Source organism: Polypterus senegalus, chromosome 8 (genome assembly GCF_016835505.1).
Source record: "Polypterus senegalus isolate Bchr_013 chromosome 8, ASM1683550v1, whole genome shotgun sequence".
In the NCBI taxonomy this organism is placed as follows: Eukaryota; Metazoa; Chordata; class Cladistia; order Polypteriformes; family Polypteridae; genus Polypterus; species Polypterus senegalus.
In genome coordinates this window covers 73,072,917-73,096,152 of record NC_053161.1, presented here as the reverse complement: position 1 = coordinate 73,096,152, position 23,236 = coordinate 73,072,917, and the positions used below count along the sequence as shown (strand labels likewise).

Sequence of the window (23,236 nt, the reverse complement as noted above, 5' to 3'; positions counted from 1 at the left end):
CCCTACTTGGTAAAAAAGCAGAAGTTATTAAACTTAATTTGGACTGCAAGTCACTTTTAATATATGCTGTCAAAGGGTATTTTCCAGCATATGAGTTATAATACATCCACAGTGTTCTCACTGAAATTTCAGTAAGCCATTTTTAATTTTGACAGGACAGAATGGTGTTCATCAGCTCTTAAAAACAAAGGCACTTGATTATGAAATTGTAAGAGCAATGTAGAAACACTTTAAACAGTGACACCACATGTTGTCAGATTCAGATTTCCAAATCTGAGCAAAATGATTCTTGTGATGCTCAGAATAAGACATGGCCTGATCGATTAGTTTCTTTAAACACCTTATATATTTAACTTGCTCTTTTTCTCTGTCTTCCGGTTCTTCTTATTGGGTAAAACTTCCACTCATTGTCACCTTTGTATCACAATGCTTATAACAGCTGGGAAGTCCAGTCTGTTTTCAGAATAATTTCTTTTTTAATTTATTTTGTCGTATTTTTCAATTATCATGCACTTCTTTACTTGTTCTCTATTTTCTATACTTTAAAAAGCAGATGTGATATCTTACTCTAACAAATCCATACACAATAAGACAATTGACATCTTGCTGTTTGCTAATTTTTTTTGTTTATTTTTTTTATCTAAACTAATAAAAGGCAAAGCCCTCACTCACTCACTGACTGACTCACTGACTCATCACTAATTCTCCAACTTCCCGTGTAGGTAGAAGGCTGAAATTTGGCAGGCTCATTCCTTACAGCTTACTTACAAAAGTTGGGCAGGTTTCATTTCGAAATTCTACACATAATGGTCATAACTGGAACCTATTTTTCTCCATATACTATAATGGACTTTAGCTCGATGGCCGTGGGGGGGGCGGAGCTGCGTGTGACATCATCACGCCTTCCACGTAATCATGTGAACTGACTGTGACTGCAGTACGTAGAAAAGAAGGAATAGCTCCCAAAGAACGCTGAAGAAAAACGCCGAATACTTTATTCGCGAGATACAAGTTTAATGAAAAGACACGAGGTATAAATGAGACTTTGGATCACTTTGTAACGGAGTTAAAATTGCTGTAGCGAGAAACTTTAAAGTGCCGGGTCTTAGTTAACATTAAATAAAGCCATGGACATCGCAACATCACACAAGAGAGCAGCTCACGTGAACTGACTGAACGCAGTACGAGTGATCACTTCCATGCATCAAACCTGTTCAAAAAACGCATTACACAATTGACAAGGTAGGAAAAGAATATGCTCCGAGTTGAGCTCCACAGCTAACGCGGTCTTGCGGAAGCAACTTCATCACGCTGCCACCAAATACGCTGCCACAGAAAAATCCACAAGTTAATACACGCTGTCTCTAGAGTTTCTCCACACTCAATGTATTCCTCACATCCCCGTTATACCCGCTGATCTCCCATTTCAATTCAGATGCCTCCAATTTCCAGTAAGGCTCTGCTGCGCGATGACAAGTAATAAGTCTCAGGGACAGACCCTACAAAAGGTTGCCATTGATTTCAGGCAAGATTGCTTTTCTCCTGGACAACTACACGTTGCATTCTCAAGAGTGAGCTCGCGCAGCTTCGTCATATTACAACCAGAGTACTGAAATGACAACGTGATATATAAAGAGAACTATAATACTCATAATAAACGAACAATAAAACAGTGGAGAACCCGTGGATTAAATAAAAAGGCAGCTTCCTTGGCAAAGCAAGGAAAAAGGATGGCTTTATATGTCGTTCGTTTATAAAACAGCGGAGAAGCTGTGTAAAGGCTGCTTCACAAAAAAACAGCGGAGCGCCTTATATGAGCAGGCAGTCAGCTAAAGAAGGGAATCAATAAATATCTCTAATCGTGATAAACGAACAAAAAATAGCGTACAAGCGGTGGATTAAATAAAGGAAATGGGTACCTGAACAGTAAAGTAAGTCTCGAATAGCTACACAATAACTATAAGAATCGTAATAAACGAACAATAAAACAGTACAGTACCGCGAAGCAAGGAGAAACGACGGCCTTATATGGCGTTTGTTTATAAAGCAGCGGAGAAGCTGTGTGAAGGCAGCTACACAAAAAAACAGCAGAGCGCCACAATCTGAATGTATTCCTGTCATCACCGTTATACCCTCTAATCTTCCATTTCAATTCAAATGACTCAAATTTCCAGTAAGGCTCTGCTTCGCGATGACAATTAATAAGTCTCAGGGACACACCCTACAAAAGGTTGCCATTGATTTGAGGCAACATTGCTTTCCTCCTGGACAACTATACGTTGCATTCTCAAAAGTAATCTCAGTGCACAGCTTGGTATTATTACAACCGGAGTGCTGATCTGACAACGTGGTATACAAAGAGATCCTTAACAGATAGTTATTGGTATATTTTGCCTCCGTTTAAAAAGGTTTTCTTTTCTTCTTAATAAAAATTTAAAAGCAGTTCTTCGTACGCTGCGAAGCTCGAGGATTTTGCTATATACTGTATATATATATATATGTAGATATATATATATATATATATATATGTATATGTATGTATATATATATATATATATATATATATATTGTCACACGTGTGCATGGGAAGCAGCTGAAGGGCTTAGACAATACTGTTTATACATCTGCCGGGCGGGGTACACTGGCGCTCTTTCTGAGTTCTCTGCAGGTCTTACCGGGAAATCCCACCAGGAGCCGCCATTTCCAGGAAGGACACGTCACTTCGGTTCCGGCCCCAAGGATGAGGTCACTTCGGTTCCGGCCCCAAGGACGATGTCACTTCCAGTTCCGGCCCAGAGGACGACATCATTTCCGCCCTCTGTGCTATAAAGCTCACTGCCTTTGCTTAGGCAGGCAGTTCTGTTTTGGACTCTGTTGTTGTACCAACTGTTATAATGCCTCAAAGACTTTTGCAGCCGGGAAACCGAATTAAACGGGTGGCTGCCCCAAACCTTTCCACGTCTCTGGTATCCGCTTATTACAATATATATATATATATATATATATATACCTTGTCACAAGAACGAGACATGGACAGATAAAGAGTTGGGGCAGCCACCCGTATAATATATATCCTGGCTGCAAAAGGTTGTTTTCACAAAATAATCAGCACTGAAGTGCATTCAACGAGTCCAGTACAAGACTGAGGAAACAAAGGAAAAGGGGCAGGTTTTAAAGGGGAGACAGGAAGTGAGGTCGTATGGATCTGGCACGTGGTCTTCCACCATTGGTTCAGAGCGGAGGTGACATCAGAGGGACTGGAGCTGGTGTGGCCGACTTCCATTGGCTCAGTCCGGAAGTGATGTCAGGAGATCCAGGTGAAATCCCGGGGATGGTCTACAGGCAAGGGAGAAAAGAGTCAGTGCACTCTGCCACACCCGGCATGCCTCGAACTGCCTTCACTCAAGCCCTTTAGCTGCCTCCCATGCGCGTGTGTGACAACCTGTATATATATATATATATATATATATATATATATATATATATATATATATATATAGATATGTGTATATATACAGTATATATATATGTAGATATATATATACACTCACCTAAATGATTATTAGGAACACCTGTTCAATTTCTCATTAATTCAATTATCTAATCAACCAATCACATGGCAGTTGCTTAATACATTTAGGGGTGTGGTCCTGGTCAAGACAATCTCCTGAACTCCAAACTGAATGTCAGAATGGGAAAGAAAGGTGATTTAAGCAATTTTGAGCGTGGCACGGTTGTTGGTGCCAGACGGGCCGGTCTGAGTATTTCACAATCTGCTCAGTTACTGGGATTTTCACGCACAACCATTTCTAGGGTTTACATAGAATGGTGTGAAAAGGGAAAAACATCCAGTATGCGGCAGTCCTGTGGGCGAAAATGCCTTGTTGATGCTAGATTTCAGAGGAGAATGGGCCGACAGATTCAAGCTGATAGAAGAGCAACTTTGACTGAAATAACCACTCGTTAAAACCGAGGTATGCAGCAAAGCATTTGTGAAGCCACAACACGCACAACCTTGAGGCGGATGGCTACGACAGCAGAAGACCCCACCGGGTACCACTCATCTCCACTACAAATAGGAAAAAGAGGCTACAATTTGCACAAGCTCACCAAAATTGGACAGTTGAAGACTGGAAAAATGTTGCCTGGTCTGATGAGTCTCGATTTCTGTTGAGACATTCAAATGGTAGAGTCAGAATTTGGCGTAAACAGAATAAGAACATGGATCCATCATGCCTTGTTACCACTGTGCAGGCTGGTGGTGGTGGTGTAATGGTGTGGTGGATGTTTTCTTGGCACACATTAGGCCCCTTAGTGCCAATTGGGCATCGTTTAAATGCCAAGGGCTACCTGAGCATTGTTTCTGACCATGTCCATCCCTTCATGACCACCAGGTATTCATCCTCTGATGGCTACTTCCAGCAGGATAATGCACCATGTCACAAAGCTCGAATCATTTCAAATTAGTTTCTTGAACATGACAATGAGTTCACTGTACTAAAATGGCCCCCACAGTCACCAGATCTCAACCCAATAGAGCATCTTTGGAATGTGGTGGAACGGGAGCTTCGTGCCCTGGATGTGCATCCCACAAATCTCCATCAACTGCAAGATGCTATCTTATCAACATGGGCCAACATTTCTAAAGAATGCTTTCAGCACCTTGTTGAATCAATGCCACGTAGAATTAAGGCAGTTCTAAAGGCGAAAGGGGTTCAAACACTGTATTAGTATGGTGTTCCTAATAATCCTTTAGGTGACTGTATATATATATATATGTATATTTATGTAGATCTGTATATATATGTATATATGTGTCTGTGTGTGTGTGTGTGTGTGTGTGTGTATATATATATATGACAGCAACACTCATAACAGTGACAAAACAATTACATTGACAATCATGTTACTTAATTTTTAAAATGTTTCCTTTTCTTTTTCATAACTTCTTTAACACACTACTTCTCCGCTGTGAAGCGAGGGTATTTTGCTAGTTATCATAATAAATGAGCTGTTACTTATTTCCATGGAAACTCACAATGATCAGAAAACACTCAACCCAGACAGATGAAACACTGTATGAATTTCAGATGTGATAAACTATTTATTTGTTATGCGTATGTTAAAGGGAGGCCAGAAGAACATCAGAAACAAAGAACACTTCACATTTGAATTCCTCAGCAGCTGCTGGTGGTGCAGTGGCTAGCACTGCTGCCTCACATTATGAGACCCTTTTTTGAGTCATCATGTCGTGTTTGCATATTCTACCCCCATGTTTGTGTAGGTGCTCTGGATTTCACGGCACAACCCTAAAGACATACTTGTTAGTTTTACTGGCTCTTCCTCCTCATAGAGAGATTGGTTGTGGCTGCCATGATAGATTTTGTCCCTCTGCTACCCTGACTTGGACTGGGCAGGTTTGAGCATTTATGTTATGGTTTTAATCCCATTCATCATGCATAACCTAACCTAAAGCACAGTGAAGAATAGAAAATGGAGTATAAAGTGCAGGTTTGCCAGTTCATTAATAACTCGATGAGTAACACTGAACAAACCAATTTATCTGTTTCAGCAGCGGTTTTAAGTATATACAAAAATAAATGAAATTAAAGTTCCTAAGACTCATAGAAAAGTGTTCCCAACAAAAAGACACCATATAAAATAAATGTTGGTTGTATTTGGTGACTTTGAAATAAACATTTTCTTAAGACTTCCACTATTTCCTCCATAAAACCTCTACAAAAACTTGCCAAAGATTTTGAAACGTTTATGTCTCATAATAAAGCTGATATTTTAATGCACTAAAAACTACACTGCTGCCTGATGCTGTCCAGGATAATATGAGCTTAGATTATGGATATATATTTGTTTGTTTATCAATATGTTTCAAAGTCATGTGCCACGCAAATGTGAGATGTCAGCAGGGTTCCTGTAACAGAAGTCATATGCTGTGTAATAGGATTGTTTTCTTTATTGCACACCTCTCACAAAATATATATTAAGTGTGTGTACAAGTGTTACTCTATTTGAGATTTTTTAACTGTTGTTTTAGATATAGAGTATACATCTAAATATAATGCGAGGGATGGCCGGGATGCCCTCAGCTTGGAAGGACAGGGGATGTATGGGGCAGCACCCCTGGATTGCGGCAGTGCTACGGTTTCCTACAATTCACTATGGGAACTGGAGATCTTGGACTCAGCCTTGTTGGGATTCGCGGGTGCCTCCAAGAGGGTGCTATGGGGACTGGGGAGCCCTAATTTGTCAGGCTCTCACCTCACCCTGAAGTGCTTCTGAGCTACGGCTTCGGAACACCGGAAGTGCTTCTGGATGCAAGATAAAAGGAGCTGGCTGCCACAACTCGGGGAGCCGGAGTTGGGAGGAAGGAGGACAAACCTTGTGTGAGGAGCGGAGGAGGCAGTGACAGTGACAGAGGGAGAGAAAAAGGCAGATAATTGCAGAGTGTGTGTTAGACTACTTGTGCTTGTGGCGTGGTAAACAATTCCCAGGAGAATTTCCCACAACAAAAACTTTTTGTTTATTTTACAGTTCTGTCCAGAGCCTGTCTGTGTTCGGTGTTTGGGGAGCTGGAGCATCCCTGGTGGCCATTATATACATATGCACACACTTGTAAGTATACTGTATAACATAACACTCTTAGGCACGCTTTTCACACAATGCTGTGCAGAGAAGTCTTAGGCACTGCTGAAAAAATACTGTAAAGTAGGAAAGCTGTCAAAAATAATGCTATGAGTAGTTTACTAAACTTTACCTTAAAAACTGCAGCAACTGGTTTAGGTATACACACATGTTGATGGTAGGTGGTATTTGTTCCAGTCCTCCCAGAGAACTTGCCACAGTTACACTGCAGACTTTGACTGTCTCATTTACTTCTGTTTCTACAAGTAGTCCCATGGACTGTCTCAGTGATGTTGAGATCAGCCCTCAGTGGGGGATATACCATCTGTTGTAGGATTCCCCTTTTGCTGCAAATAGGGTTTTATGATTTTCTCCATATTTTTGGGCTCATTGGCATTCATCAGGACTGATCAGATTCCTCCCTGATAGTATTGTATGATGGATAAACATCTGCCTGTATTTCTCAGGAGTGAGAGAACCATCCATTTCAATTAAATCACCAACTATGTTTTTAGAAACAAAGCCCTAAACCTGCACGAAACCTCCACCATGCTACACTGTTGCCTTCCGGCATTCAGTCCATGAAACATTCTTTTTCCCTTTGACAGACATCCTGAGTTTTGTCGGCGTCAAGACTTTTACATTTTGGATCATCAGTGTAGAATACCTGCTGCCATTTCTCTGCATCTCAGTCCTTGCATTTTTACCCACAGGTACAGAAATTCATTGGGTTTTATTTCCAACTTTAGAGCAATGACGTTTTGATCACAACTCTTTATGAAGGCCACCTCTTATAGGATTTCTCTGAACTATAGATGGCTTTACCAGTGTCTCAGTGGTTTCTGCCAGTTCTAAGCTAAAAGCAGTGCTGGACATCTTTATTTTAAAGGAAAGCAAGCTTAATGTATTTCACTTCTGCTGCACTCCGTTTCTGTGGGTGACCAGTGCATTTCCAGTTCTCAGTTTTGCCTGTTTGTTTGTGCTTTAGCAGAACAGGTTAGACAGAACATCCAAAAACACCTGCCTGCTGCAAAATGTGAACCACCACATCACCTTTTTAGTATGGTTACCCCTGGCCCAGTTTTATTCCTTCTACACAACTGTTTTTGTTTCATCATTTTGGTTCAACCTACACATTTTGTCATTGATTATTAGCACCTGTTTGTTATATTTGATAATCAAGTGTTGGGCTACATGCCTACAAAGACCACACGTTTGTTTTAACTGGAAAGTGATGTCTTACTACAGTTAGTTTATTTTACATCAAGGGCATTTAAATATCTGATTGTACTGCGTCTCTTTTTGCAAAATGAGTGTTTGGAACGCTAACATAAGCTCTTCTCTATTAACACACTAATCCAGAAGATATAAGATAGCCATCTAAGACAAATTTATTTGTAAAATATCTAAAGTATCTAAGACTTTTGCACATTAAGCTGTGACTGCAGGGACTAAAGCAAAGGGAACACAGGAAGGGGTTACAGGTAAAGCCAATGAAATCATTTGTTCATTTGCTTCCTCTAGTGTTCAAAAATCACTGACCTGGATGAAGATCTCTGAACCCAATCTAACTCCACCCACCTCTTGACCTTCTGACACTCCCATCAGACCAAATGGAAGTAGGACTTTGTGCTTCCTCTATAGTAAAAAAAAGGCATTGCTGGCAGTGTAATGACGCACCTACTTCAGCCTACCCCAATATTTCATCAATAAATGACTATTATCCCACCTGGAATTCCAGCCCTTCATCATTTCTTTACATTTTATTCTTAATATTGTTTATTATTATTTTATCTGAGGAGACATGCAAGTAAGAATTTCATTGTGCTCCTGCTTGTAAACTTTGAACACATGAAATTAAACTTAAACAAGAATACAGAATATATACCTGTATACGCACTTTATATACAGTATATAGTAAGTGTCAAAGTGCATGGACTGGCAATCCGACTGAGGTCAGGAATGATATCCTACCCAGTTGGGAGGGATGGAGACACAACCCTGTCAGAACGGTCCTTGAGTTCTATCCCAGTCGGGATGACCCAAAAATGGAGGGACGGGGGACAAATACTTTTCAGGAACAAATCATCCTCCAACAGGGCAGGGGGCAGTATTTCTCTAACGGCAGCCCAGCATGGACACCCGCAGGGTTGGTTAGGACTTGTAGTATGGAAGAAGCAGACCTACTGAGATCATTGGGTGCCGCAGTGGGGAGCTATGAAGAATGCACCTCCGTGTTGTGGGGAGCTTCCATATGACCCAGAAGTGCTTCTGGCAAGCAACAGAGTGATACCAGAAGTAGTCCCAGCATCAAGATAAAAAGGGAATGTCTCCATTCATCAAAGTGGCCCAGTCAGGAGGTAGTAGACAGCTCCCGAGAGAGAGTTTGCATGTTCTCCCCGTTTCTGCGTGGGTTTCCTCCGGGCACTCCGGTTTCCTCCCACAGTCCAAAGACATGCAGGCTAGGTGGATTGGCGACTCTAAATTGGCCCTAGTGTGTGCTTGGTGTGTGGGTGTGTTTGTGTGTGTCCTGCGGTGGGTTGGCACCCTGCCCGGGATTGGTTCCTGCCTTGTGCTCTGTGTTGGCTGGGATTGGCTCCAGCAGACCCCCGTGACCCTGTGTTCGGATTCAGTGGGTTGGAAAATGGATGGATGGATGGATATATATATATGTGTGTGTGTGTGTGTGTGTGTGTGTGTGTGTGTGTGTGTGTGTGTGTGTGTGTGCATGTATTTATATGCAAATTTAACTATACTTTTACTATATAGATATAGAGAGAGCAGCATAGTGATACAGTGGTAGTGTTGCTGCTGTATAGCTCTGGTAACCCAGATTTCAATTCACAGACTAGTTCAGGTACATTTCAGGTTGAGTTTGCATGTTCTCCCCAAGAATGTGTAGGTACTTTCCCAGTACTCAGGTTTCTTCCTAATTTATTTTCAGCATGTTAGCTAAATCAGTGACTCTGAACTAACTCAGTATTTGTCAGGGTGGCAGTATGTCCTGTGATGAACTGGTGTCCTATTGTGTTGGTTCCTGCCTTACGCTCAATGCATTCAGTGAACATTCAAGCCTCCTACTACAAAGCATGAAAAAATAATTGGATTCAGCATGGTGGTGCAGTTTTTGATGGTGCTGCCTCAAAACTCCCCTGGCGATAGGACCTAATTCTCTCCTCAATGTGGTGATTGAATGCTTGCCACACATCACCTTTACATTTTTTTCTTGGAAAAAAAAAGACTAACTGACCTTTTAACAAGGAATCAATAATTCTTTAGCTTACTATGTATAGTGCCTTTCACAGTGTATAACCAATTGAATCAACTTATTTTTATTTACTACACAACTTAAAGCAAAATATTATCTTGAGGCCAAAGAAACTTAAAAGAGTCTGACATATATTGGTGGCAGCTGAATTTCAGACTCACTGCACAAATTAGCATGCTATCTACCAGAGTACACTACCTTATGCAGAAGGTACTTATTTTTGTTTCTAAAGTTTTTTATGAATATTGGTCCCTTTGGGCACTAAGCTACTGCAGTTAGTTTGGTTGTGTCTTTAGGTTTGGAACATTCCACAGAGTAGTCACCTCTGGGCTGACTGCACCCTGCTGCCTAGAACACGTCAAACAAGAATGAGTCTAACAGCTCTATTCTCAGCTTTAGATTCCACCAAGGCATTTCCCCCCATGTGGTTAGAAAAAGCAGCTGCTTGTGTGCAGTTCTGGGTCTAAATGAGAGCTTCCAATTACTTCTGCTGGTTATAAATAACAAAATGTGTACAAATCCCCAAAAGAAATGGTCAGTTTTCCTCACTTGGACAATGAAGGCAAAAGCAACATAGATTTACCCCATTGAAGTCTGGAGTATCAAGAGGTCATTTAATAGAAATTCAGGCTTAGGGCCAAGTTCAACTCCAGTAAACACAGGGGGCCAAACAGGCACTCAGACATGGGAAACCTGATCATCTCTATGATGAGCTGTGATCATAAACTTGTATGACTTGGCCTGCCCCAAGGAGATCAGTCTGCAGTGGTTGATGGGTTTCAGAAGACTGCAGTTACTTTCAATAGTGACTACTCTTTCAGCAAAGTATTCTCAAATGATTAGGTAATGCATGTATATTCAAAAAGCAACGACTTATTTAAAAGGATATCATTTGATATTAAAAATTTGTTTTGGTGGTCGAGGTTCAGCAACCTCACAGATTGGACACCAAACTACTGTGCCCTCTGCATTATGTTGCACCCTAGTTGGACCCTAAATTGTCCCAGGAGAAGTGGAGCACTGCATTCCTGTGCAGCTAGCTCCTGCCATGCACCTAATGCTGAGGAATAGGATCTGCCACCCCACCAGTCTGCATTACAGAGAGTGGATAAATGGGTGAATGGTACATGAGGACAACAAAATCAAAATACAAAGCAAATTGGCTTTGATGTCATAATCGTTGCAACACTTGGGAAGGGAATAAAGGTATGGACTCAAATGGCATGCCCCCTAGGCAGTGTATAAACTTAAATGACTAAATCTCCACCTGAGGGACTGCATTCTCTGTTAACTGTTACCTAAAAGACCACACAATATGACCAGTACCATTTGATAACCATGCTAAGAGTTCAAAAATTGAAAAGCTACTACAGATAATAACAAGAAAACAGAGGGAAATGTCTGCTACCAGACAGTCGTTTAGCATTTTCTGTTAATTTCATTTTATAAACTCAAGAGATATATCTATTTTCATACTTACCAAAGTCTCATCAGGGTCACTGGGAAGTGATAACCAAGACTTTGTTAATTTTTCTACAACACAAAACAAAGTGACTTACCGAAGAAAGAAGATGTAAGAGTAATTCTGGACCACAGTGTGCGACTGGCATGAGAAATAGCCCAGGCCAGTGAGATTTAATCTGGACCCAGCTGGCACCTCCAACATGCTTCCCCAGGCCTGGTCACAGAGCAGTTCTATCTCTGCAGAATAGAAGAGTCCTTTCTCGTTACCCTCATATTGATAGGGTAGGTAGTTGTAGGCATTGTACACCTCTTGATGGAGGGCCAGCACTTTGGCATAAACTATAATCTCTGCTAGCTCTGCCCTGCAGCCTTCACTGAGGGGTCTCCAGTCTGAAGGAAGCTGGCAAGCCTGAACAGGGCTCACCTGACCTCTCAAAGAAAATAACGTTGCTAGTAGGAGAAACATCTCTGTGGCTGGAGGGAATTCCTGTAAAAACAGCAAAACTCTGCGACAGGCTGAACCGAAAAGGAAAAATTAACTCCACTCGGTGCAGAGGAACTTGAGGCAGTTGCTTCTTTTACAGACCATTTGTCTTCAAGTTGTAGACGTGTTTTTTTTTTTCCTTTTGTTTTGTTTTTGACGTCTCAACAATCAGAGTCGGTCCAGTCCATCCTTCCCCTCCGGGGCATCGCTGTGCGCTGCCCTTTTAAAAGCCCCCGTGCTCACCTCGTTGTTGCACTCCTCTCTCTCTAAAAGCGGCGCCTAAGAGAGTCAGGACGGGACGGGCAGGACGGGACGGGCGGCAAGAGAGGCGAAGTGCGGAGGCGCTCCCCAGCTGACACGACAGGAGGGGCCAGCGAGAGAAGAGACCCGCCGCGGGCCAATGGCATGTGCGCTAAGCGAGCCTCGAACCGCGACCGCCGGCTCCTCCGTTTTAGCCCCAAAATGGAAGGGGTCAGTGCCTACAGCTGTTTGCTTGGGAAGGAACTCCTTCAAATTAACTGCCGGCGTCCGTTAACGTTGAGGAGGTTAAATTGCACTAGTCATTAATGACCATGTCATATTTAGCTGTTCTTCCGAATCTGTCCATTTAATAAATAGATGGCGCGATGTAATGAAGAGGAGATACTCATGATTTACTGACTAACTGCATGATCGAACGAACGAGTATGTTGCACCCTTGTCTCTATTAGAAGTAAATTACTTATTATCAAAAACCATGAAAACCGGCAAGTCTTTTTCGAACAGACCTCTTTTTGCCAACTTCTCATTCTTTAAACTAGATGATTGATCGGATCATTTCATCGTCATATTCATCCAATCATTTTTACGAACCACGAAATTCAAACTAAAAAATGCACCCTGAAAATGGACGGATGGCTGGAAACCTCAGGCAAGATAGTTGGAGAACTGAAAACTATCCCAAATCGGAAACTAGTACATAATTATAAATGTAATAATATATGTAACTCGTTAAAGATAAACAAAAGTAATTAAAATCGATAGATAAACATCACCAGTGTTAAACCAGCACTTCAGTGACTATACGATGTGCCCCTTTATACACTCCTAAGAGTTCTTTCAACAATAAAAAACTGAATATTTGATATGTGGGCAGACAGATTGACGGATAGTCAGACAGACAGAAATATAGAGAGACAGACAGACAGAGAGATAGATAGATAGATAGATAGATAGATAGATAGATAGATAGATAGATAGATAGATAGATAGATAGATAGAATTAAATTGGCTCAGTGTGAGTCAGTGTGCCCTGTGAACCCTGTACCCGTCCAGGGCTGATTCTTGCCTTACTGTCGTTTTATCTGAAGCGCGTGCTGAATAGGGTATGTTCATCAGTTTGCACATGTCGCTCATTATTCGACTCTTGTGGATTCCTTTATTCTTACATTTACATTGCCCCTGAAAACTCACGTATTATCTTTTGATTTCCTCAGTCCTGCATGCAAAAGCGCCCCGTGATGGACTGGCGCCTTATCCAGAGATTGTTCCTGTCTTGCGCCCTATGATAGCTAGGATAGGCTCCAGCATACAACCCCCACCGACCCTGCCCCCGCGACCCTGTTCGCCGGTTAGATAATGACTGACTTCTTTAGGTAGTTCACTTGACGTAACTGATTTTACTGTTTTTCATTTCGAGGATTTCCGTGTCACCCATCAGTCTATACTGAATTTTATTGTACTGTACACACACACGCACATACAGTATATAAATAGTGCAAATGGTTAAATCTAAGCTATCAATGATTGCTTGATTTTCCAATTGATAATGTATTGGAACAAATGACAGCCGGAGCCCTTTCTAGCAGCGTCTGGCTCAGAGAACTGAACAAACCTGGACAGGGTGACAGGCTATCACATGACATACATTGGTCCAGGATCTGGACTGGTGGAACCTCACTTATCTTAGCCTTTTGTTTTAGGCAAAGAAAATCATAGCTGAAAATGTAACATAGTGAAAGAAGAGGGAAAAAAAAACTTCTCATTGTGCGAAGTGAACCGTTATAACAACTGATTCATCCATCTCTAAAGGCAGTTTTGGCTGTTACTAATTAGGGGAACTTACTGTGGCGATATTCTCATAAGATTAACAGTTTAAGTTCTATGGACCGTGCGGTAGGATTACTCTGATATTTCACAATGTGTTATAGCCGGAGGCTTTCAGAGGGCTAGCCTTTATTACAGCTATCGCTAATTTTAAAGCGCCAGTCGAGTGTTGGTCACGGATAAAAGGTACACGATTACCATCTAGTGGTGAGTATTGCCACAACACTACACTCTTAAAAAATAACGGTTCTTTAATGGCATTTAATGGTTCTTTACTGGGTTGTGCGGTTCCTTGTTGAGCTTTTGCTTGACAAAACACTATTTCACTCTGGGAACGGTTCTTTGCATATCCAGTTGGTTCTTTGGGCTTTGAAAAACCTCTTAATATGTAAAAGAAACATGAAATCATTAATGTTTGGCTGGCTATTGAAAAGAACACTAACAGATTAAGAAATCTTGAACTTTGCCTGTGTGATTGTCGGCAGCCAGAGTTCTTTTAAAATCATGAATCTATTGCTATTTCATGTATCTGTTACCGTTTGTTCATTGTTATTGACTGCATGGGGCTTTTTATGGATGTAAATAAATAAAGGTTCTTTCTGGAACCTTCATGTGGATGAATCTTTTGGGAACCACACTGGCACCTTTATGTTTAAGAGTGTACTTATACTATATGAGCCCAAAAATACTTTTGTTTCAATCCTGCTCATTATCTGCAGTCTGAATTTCTCCACAATATTCCAGAGTTTAGAAGCTGAAGAAAGGTTTCTCTTCAAGACCCCATTTGAGAATGAACAGGATTCAAAAAGCTATTTTGATAATAGATAAACTAAACCTGTGTTGCTTAGCAGATTTGAATCCCCACACTTAAGAGGCCCCATGCTTGTGGTGGTTTTCTCAGCGTGCTCCTATTTCCTCCCACAGTCCCAAGATATCCAGCTTACAGTAAGTGAAATGGTGATGCTGAATTGGCCTTGGTGTGTTCGCCATGCAATGGACTGGCATCCTGTCCAGGGTTTGTTCCTGCCTTGCTCCCTATGCTAGCTGGTATAGGCTCTAACAGACTCCCATGACCGTGATCTGAATTAAGTGGGTTAGTAAATGACATGACATAGTATAGCACTTGGAATGCACAAAGTTTATATCAAGTAAAAAGCTCACTTTTTCTTCTCTATCTGCCAGCTCACTTTGTGCTCTCTTTGACAGTTCTTGTATAATCCAGGGTTCCCTAACACTGTTCCCGGAAGGCAACAATAGTAGATGATATTTATTTCCAATTATAAAGCAATTCATGCTGGTAATATATTCATTTATATGGCTTATCATCACAGTAATTCTCTCCAACATTATTGTAACTGTAAATTTTCCATTTCTTTGTGCATAAAAATCCTTTTTATTTTTTAAGATTCCTAACAGGTTCCATGAATAACCCTGAATAGATGATAGCAGACATACCAATGACTACATGATTTTAATAGGACTTCCGCTGCAATACAATAAAAGCGGCTAAGTTTATTTTGATCTGTCAGGTAGACTACTACAGGTGCCTGTCATAAAATTAAAATATCATGACAAAGTTGATTTATTTCAGTAATTCCATTCAAAAAGTGAAACTTGTATGTTAGATTCATTCATTACACACAGACTGATGTATTTCAAATGTTTATTTCTTTTAATTTTGATGATTATAACTGACAACTAATGAAAGTCCCAAATTCAGTATCTGAGAAAATTAGAATATCAATTAAGACCAATGAAAAAAAAGGATTTGTAGAAATGTTGGCCAGCTGAAAGGTATGAACATGAAAAGTATGAGCATGTACAGCACTCAATATTTAGTTGGGGCTCCTTTGGCCTGAATTACTGCAGCAATGTGGCGTGGCATGGAGTCGATCAGTCTGTGGCACTGTTCAAGTGTTATGAGAGCCCATGTTGCTCTGATAGTGGCCTTCAGCTCTTCTGAATTGTTGGGTCTGGCGTATTGCATCTTCCTCTTCACAATACCCCATAGATTTTCTATGGGGTTAAGGTCAGGCGAGTTTGCTGGCCAATCAAGAACAGGGATACCATGGTCCTTAAACCAGGTACTGGTAGCTTTGGCACTTTGTGCAGGTGCCAGGTCCTGTTGGAAAATGAAATTTGCATCTCCATAAAGTTAGTCAGCAGCAGGAAGCATGAAGTGCTCTAAAACCTCGTGGTAGACGGCTGTGTTGACCTTGGACTTCAGAAAACACAATGGACCAACACCAGCAGATGACATGGCACCCCAAACCATCACTGACTGTGGAAACTTTACACTGGATCTCAAGCAACGTGGATTCTGTGCCTCTCCTCTCTTCCTCCAGTCTCTGGGACTTTGATTTCCAAAGGAAATGCAAAATTTACTTCCATCAGAGAACATAACTTTGGACCACTCAGCAGCAGTCCAGTCGAGACACTTCTGACGCTGTCTCTTGTTCAAGAGTGGCTTGACACAAGGAATGCGACAGCTGAAACCCATGTCTTACATACGTCTGTGCGTGGTGGTTCTTGAAGCACTGACTCCAGCTGCAGTCCACTCTTTGTGATTCTCCCCCAAAGTTTTGAATGGGTTTTGTTTCACAATCCTCTCCAGGGTGCGGTTATCCCTATTGCTTGTACACTTTTTTCTACCACATCTTGTCCTTCCCTTCGCCTCTCTATTAATGTGCTTGGACACAGAGCTCTGTGAACAGCCAGCCTCTTTAGCAATGACCTTTTGTGTCTTGCCCTCCTTGTGCAAGGTGTCAATGTTCGTCTTTTGGACAACTGTCAAGTCAGCAGTCTTCCCCATGATTGTGTAGCCTACAGAACTAGACTGAAAGACCATTTAAAGGCTTTTGCAGGTGTTTTGAGTTAATTAGCTGATTACAGTGTGGCACCAGGTGTCTTCAATATTGAACCTTTTCACAATATTCTAATTTTCCGAGATACTGAATTTGGGACTTTCATTAGTTGTCAGTTATAATCATCAAAATTAAAAGAAATAAACATTGAAATACATCAGTCTCTGTGTACTGAATGAATCTAATATACAAGTTTCACTTTTTGAATGGAATTACTGAAATAAATCAACTTGTCATGATATTCTAATTTTATGACCGGCACCTGTATATTTTAAAGATTTTCTGTTTTTTGTCCTAACATTACAAAACATTTCAAAGCCCAAATAACCAAATTTATATGCAAAGCACCATCCCCAGAATGAAATGGGTCAGTGCCACACAACCCAGTAAAGAACCATTAAAGAACCTTTAATTTTAAGAGTGAGGCTACATTTGTTTAAAGGTTCAAACAAAGGTTCTGAATCTCAATTTTAGTTGCCTGCAACATAAATTTGTAGGTAAGGCTAAAAGACGCCTAATATAATCAATCATCAGCAACAGCTCAGACAATGTAGGTGCTGAAGCATCTGATGAGAGAACTGGGGATAAATTCATCATAGTTTTGTTAATAAGCAATGAAACTAGTCATTAAACATATAATTTTAGTGTTGTTTTCTTCGTTTTACCATTGCTCTTATTGTCTCCCCTGAATTCACAATAGTTTGGGTATATGTTCGTGGATTCCTCTTACATCTGATTAGACACATTTTTCACTAGTTATTCACAATTTTTCACACACTATCCCTTCCTTTCCATCATCCTTCTTGCTCTGCCACACTGGAAAAAAAGGCAGATTAGAACCAGAATAGTAACTAGACCAGGAGACGAGAGAGAAATCAAAGCCAAGGACAAGCAAGGGTCATATCATGGGCGGAGTTTGACATTTAGGAATTGGGGGGCAGACAAACCATAAAGTCAATCGTTTTAGAGTCCCAACTATACTGCTACATATTTACACCATATCCAATGTCAAATATTGTAAATTCTGCTGTAGTAACTACAGAGAGATAAAATTGATGAGACACAGCATGAAGTTTTGGGAAAGAGTAGTGGAAGCTAGGTTAAGAAGTGAGGTGATGATTAGTGAACAGCAGTATAGTTTCATGCCAAGAAACCACAGATGCAATGTTTGCTCTAAGGGTGTAGATGGAGACGTATAGAGTAGTCCAAAGGAGTTGCATTGTGTGTTTGTGGACCTGGAGAAAGCATATGGCAGGGTGCCTAGAGAGGAGTTGTGGTATTGTATGAGGAAGTCTGGAGTGGCAGAGAAGTATGTAAGAGTTGTGCTGGATATGTACGAGGGAAGTGTCACAGGGTTGAGGTCTGCTGTAGGAGTGACATATGCATTCAAGGTGGAAATGAGATTACATCAGGGAACGGCTCTGAGCTCTTTTTATTTGCAGTGGTAATGAACTATGATGTTTGTGGACGACATTGTGATTTGTAGCGAGAGTAGGGAGTAGGTCGAGGAGACCCTGCAGAGGTGGAGATATGCTCCAGAGGAGAGGAATGAAGGTCAGTAGGAACAAGACAGAATACATGTGTGTAAATGATAGAGAGGTCAGAGGAGTGGTGGATGCAGGGAGTAGAGTTGGCAAAGGTGGATGAGTTTAAATACTTGGGATCAGCAGTACAAAGTAATGGGGATTCTGGAAGAGAGGTGAAAAAGAGAGTGCAAGCCGGGTGGAGTGGGTGGAGAAGAGTGTCAGGAGTGATTTGTGACAGACAGGTATCAGCAAAAGAAAAAGGGAAGGTCTACAGGACGGTAGTGAGACCAGCTATGTTATATCGTTGGAGATGGTGGCATTGACCAGGCAGCAGGAGACAGAGCAGGAGGTGGCAGAGTTACAGTAAGTATGTTAAGATTTGCATTGGGAGTGACAAGGATGGATAGGATTAAAAACAAGTACATCAGAGGTTCAGCTCAGGTTGGATGGTTTGGAGACAAAGTCAGAGAGGTGAGATCACATTGGTTTGGACATGTGCAGAGGAGAGATGCTGGGTATATTGGGAGAAGGATGTTAAGGATGGTGCTGCCAGGTAAGAGGAAAAGAGGAAGGCCTAAGAAAAGGTTTATGGATATGATGAGAAAGTTCATGCGGGTGGTGGGTGTAACTGGGCAAGATGCAGAGGACAGGAGGATATGGAAAAAGATTACCTGCTATGGCGACCCCTAACGGAGGCAGCCAAAACAAGAAGATGATTAAATGTACAGTATTTTTACATGAAAAGTTTTAAGTTAACATTTTAACAGGTAATTAACAGTTACTAATTACACACATTGAAAAAAATTGTGAAGATCTTTAGAAAACAGATTCATAACACTGAAAAGTAGGAGATACTTTATGTTGAATCTTACCAGTACATTTGCTTTATCTCTTTAATTCTTACACACAGATTCTCTGTCATACTCTTTCTGAATGGAGGTGAAAATATTTGGCTCCACATAATACAAGTCTCAGGATTTCCAACCTACTAATGTCAGACTGCACTAAAAAAGTAAAGTATTAGAAAGATTTACATATAATTTGATCTACCAAAGGTTTAAACTATTTGATGTATCAGAAATTATATCTTGTTAAAAAAAATGTAAAAACTGTCTGAGAAATTAACAGTTTGAATATTTAAAAACAGACTTTAATTTGTAAAAAAATCTGTAGGTTTTAATAAAAACATCCATCCATCCATCCATTATCCAACCCGCTATATCCTAACTACAGGGTCATGGGGGTCTGCTGGAGCCAATCCCAGCCAACACAGGGCGCAAGGCAGGAAACAAACCCCTGGCAGGGCGCCAGCCCATCGCAGGGCATGCATACACACACACATACACCAAGCACACACTAGGGACGATTTAGAATCGCCAATGCACCTAACCTGCATGTCTTTGGACTGTGGGAGGAAACCGGAGCACCCGGAGGAAACCCACGCAGACATGGGGAGAGCATGCAAACTCCACGCATTGAGGACCCGGTAAGAGAAACCAGGTCTCCTAACTGCGAGAGAGCAGCGCTACCCACTCACCTCTTAATAAAAACAGTATTTTATAATAGCAGAAAAATATTTGTACACAAATAAATACATATGAACAATTGTAGCAGAACATACCATTTTTTTTCCAAAAGCAGAAAAATAAAAGAACACACAAGTGGAAAAGATGTAATCATAATTCAAATTTAGAGTAACTTCATTTAATTAGAATTAGTCAGTCAGTTATTGTCCAACCCGCTATATCCAAACACAGGGTCACGAGGGTCTGCTGGAGCCAATCCCAGCCAGCACAGGGCACAAGGCAGGACCAAGCACACACTAGGGACAATTTAGGATCTCCAATGCATCTAACCTGCATGTCTTTGGACTGTGGGAGGAAACCCACGCACACACAGGGAGAACCCGGGAAACGAACCCAAGTCTTTACTGCAAGGCCGCAGTGCTACCACTGCGTCACCATGCCGCCTTTAATTAGAATTAATTCTAGGTAAATATAAACAGCCAACATATACTGTCAGACATGCTTAATCCAATTCAGGATCACAAGGTGCAGCCTATTCAACAGAACTGAGTTCAAGGCAGGAAAAAGCCCTGGACAGAGCACCAGTCCATCACAGAGTCAACTAACACACCTACAATGCAATCTCCATTAACTTGAACTGTGTGACTTTGAGGATGTGGGAGGAAGGAACATCAGAGAACCCAGAGTGAAGTATATGAATGCACAGAAGAATGGACGCTTATTTTTTGGACAGAGACCTCCCAGTTACTTTAATATGAAAACATGCTGTCAAATCGACAAGAAACACTGGTTAGCATGCATTTATTGACAATTTTGTCCCATCAATCAATTCCTGCAACTTAAGGAGATAAGTCCAAAATGTCTTTTGTGGTTGAGCAAAGAACCTCAAGATCCACAAATAAATGTTGTGGTGCCAACCCAGTTGTCGCCGTTTAATCCAACTAAGGAAAAGTAAACAAAATGGCTGCTAAGGGAGTAAATGTAACTGAAAAGTCAAAAATGAAAACAAAAGAAACAAGGCTCAGTATTTCTGCTTCTTTTGGTCACCAGATAGGAACTCCGTCCTGTGGTGCGTTCTTTAAAAATGGAATTTATAGCTGGGGAATTGGAAGGGGTGGAGTCAGTTGCCCTCACTGGGCATCTTCTCTGTACTGTGGAGTAAATAGAAAAGAAGAAGGCTAGTAGCAGTGCCCCCCCTTGACCTGGGGTGGTAGTACATATATCAGATGAGTCTGGAAAATGTGTGACACTTTCTAAGAAAGTCCAACGTCTGCTCTTCTGAAAGCTACTGTAGTGGCCTGGGAAGTTCTTTCTTCATATGACTTTGATACATAAAACAGATGCTCAAATAAAGGGTAAACTAGCAAACTCACAGCTCTCAAAGTATAAGTGTTCTATTGAGCAATTGCTGTGGCATACAGAGATACAGGGCTTAAAATTGTTTTAAACTACAGGTGCCGGTCATAAAATTAGAATATCATGACAAAGTTGATTTATTTCAGTAATTCCGTTCAAAAAGTGAAACTTGTATATTAGATTCATTCATTACACACAGACTGATGTATTTCAAATGTTTATTTCTTTTAATTTTGATGATTATAACTGACAACTAAAGTCCCAAATTCAGTATCTCGGAAAATTAGAATATTGTGAAAAGGTTCAATATTGAAGACACCTGGTGCCACACTCTAATCAGCTAGACAACTCAAAACACCTGCAAAAGCCTTTAAATGGTCTCTCAGTCTAGTTCTGTAGGCTACACAATCATGGGGAAGACTGCTGACTTGACAGTTGTCCAAAAGATGACCATTGACACCTTGCACAAGGAGGGCAAGACACAAAAGGTCATTGCTAAAGAGGCTGGCTGTTCACAGAGCTCTGTGTCCAAGCACATTAATAGAGAGGCGAAGAGAAGGACAAGATGTGGTAGAAAAAAGTGTACAAGCAATAGGGATAACCGCACCCTGGAGAGGATTGTGAAACAAAACCCATTCAAAACTTTGGGGGAGATTCACAAAGAGTGGACTGCAGCTGGAGTCAGTGCTTCAAGAACCACCACGCACAGACGTATGCAAGACATGGGTTTCAGCTGTTGCAATTCTTGTGTCAAGCCACTCTTGAACAAGAGACAGCGTCAGAAGTGTCTCAACTGGACTGCTGCTGAGTGGTCCAAAGTTATGTTCTCTGATGGAAGTAAATTTTGCATTTCCTTTGGAAATCAAGGTCCCAGAGTCTGGAGGAAGAGAGCAGAGGCACAGAATCCATGTTGCTTGAGGTCCAGTGTAAAGTTTCCGCAGTCAGTGATGGTTTGGGGTGCTATTTCATCTGCTGGTGTTGGTCCATTGTGTTTTCTGAGGTCCAAGGTCAATGCAGCCGTCTACCAGGAATTTTTAGAGCACTTCATGCTTCCTGCTGCTGACGAACTTTATGGAGATGCAGATTTCATTTTTCAACAGGACCTGGCACCTGCACACAGTGCCAAAGCTACCAGTACCTGGTTTAAGGACCATGGTATCCCTGTTCTTGATTGGCCAGCAAACTCGCCTGACCTTAACCCCATAGAAAATCTATAGGGTATTGTGAAGAGGAAGATGCAATACGCCATACCCAACAATTCAGAAGAGCTGAAGGCCACTATCAGAGCAACATGGGCTCTCATAACACCTGAGCAGTGCCACAGACTGATTGACTCCATGCCACGCCGCATTGCTGCAATAATTCAGGCTAAAGGAGCCCCAACTAAATATTGAGTGCTGTAAATGCTCATACTTTTCATGTTAATACCTTTCAGTTGGCCAACATTTCTAAAAATCCTTTTATTGCATTGGTCTTAATTGATATTCTAATTTTCTGAGATACTGAATTTGGGACTTTCATTAGTTGTCAGTTATCATCAAAATTAAAGAAATAAACATTTGAAATACATCAGTCTGTGTGTAATGAATGAATCTAACATACAGTACAAGTTTCACTTTTTGAATAGAATTACTGAAATAAATCAACTTTGTCATGATATTCTAATTTTATGACTGGCACCTGTAGTAGTCTACCTAGCAAGATACTGACAGATCAAAATAGCCTACAGAACTAGACTGAGAGACCATTTAAAGGCTTTTGCAGGTGTTTTGAGTTAATTAGCTGATTAGAGTGTGGCACCAGGTGTCTTCAATATTGAACCTTTTCACAATATTCTAATTTTCCGAGATACTGAATTTGGGACTTTCATTAGTTGTCAGTTATAATCATTAAAATTAAAAGAAATAAACATTGAAATACATCAGTCTGTGTGTATTGAATGAATCTAATATACAAGTTTCACTTTTTGAATGGAATTACTGAAATAAATCAACTTTGTCATGATATTCTAATTTTATGACTGG

General features: G+C 40.9%; 1 protein-coding gene across 1 annotated transcript in view; it reads right to left on the bottom strand.

Annotated features, from left to right (window-relative positions):
- ccdc3a (coiled-coil domain containing 3a) overlaps positions 1-12,333 on the bottom strand; it is a 118,083-nt gene extending 105,750 nt beyond the window's left edge. The window contains exon 1 of the mRNA XM_039761285.1: positions 11,467-12,333. Within this exon, the coding sequence (XP_039617219.1) occupies positions 11,467-11,837 (371 nt within the window). The 5' untranslated portion in view covers positions 11,838-12,333. The remainder of the gene's footprint in view (positions 1-11,466) is intronic.
- Positions 12,334-23,236: the final 10,903 nt, after the last annotated feature.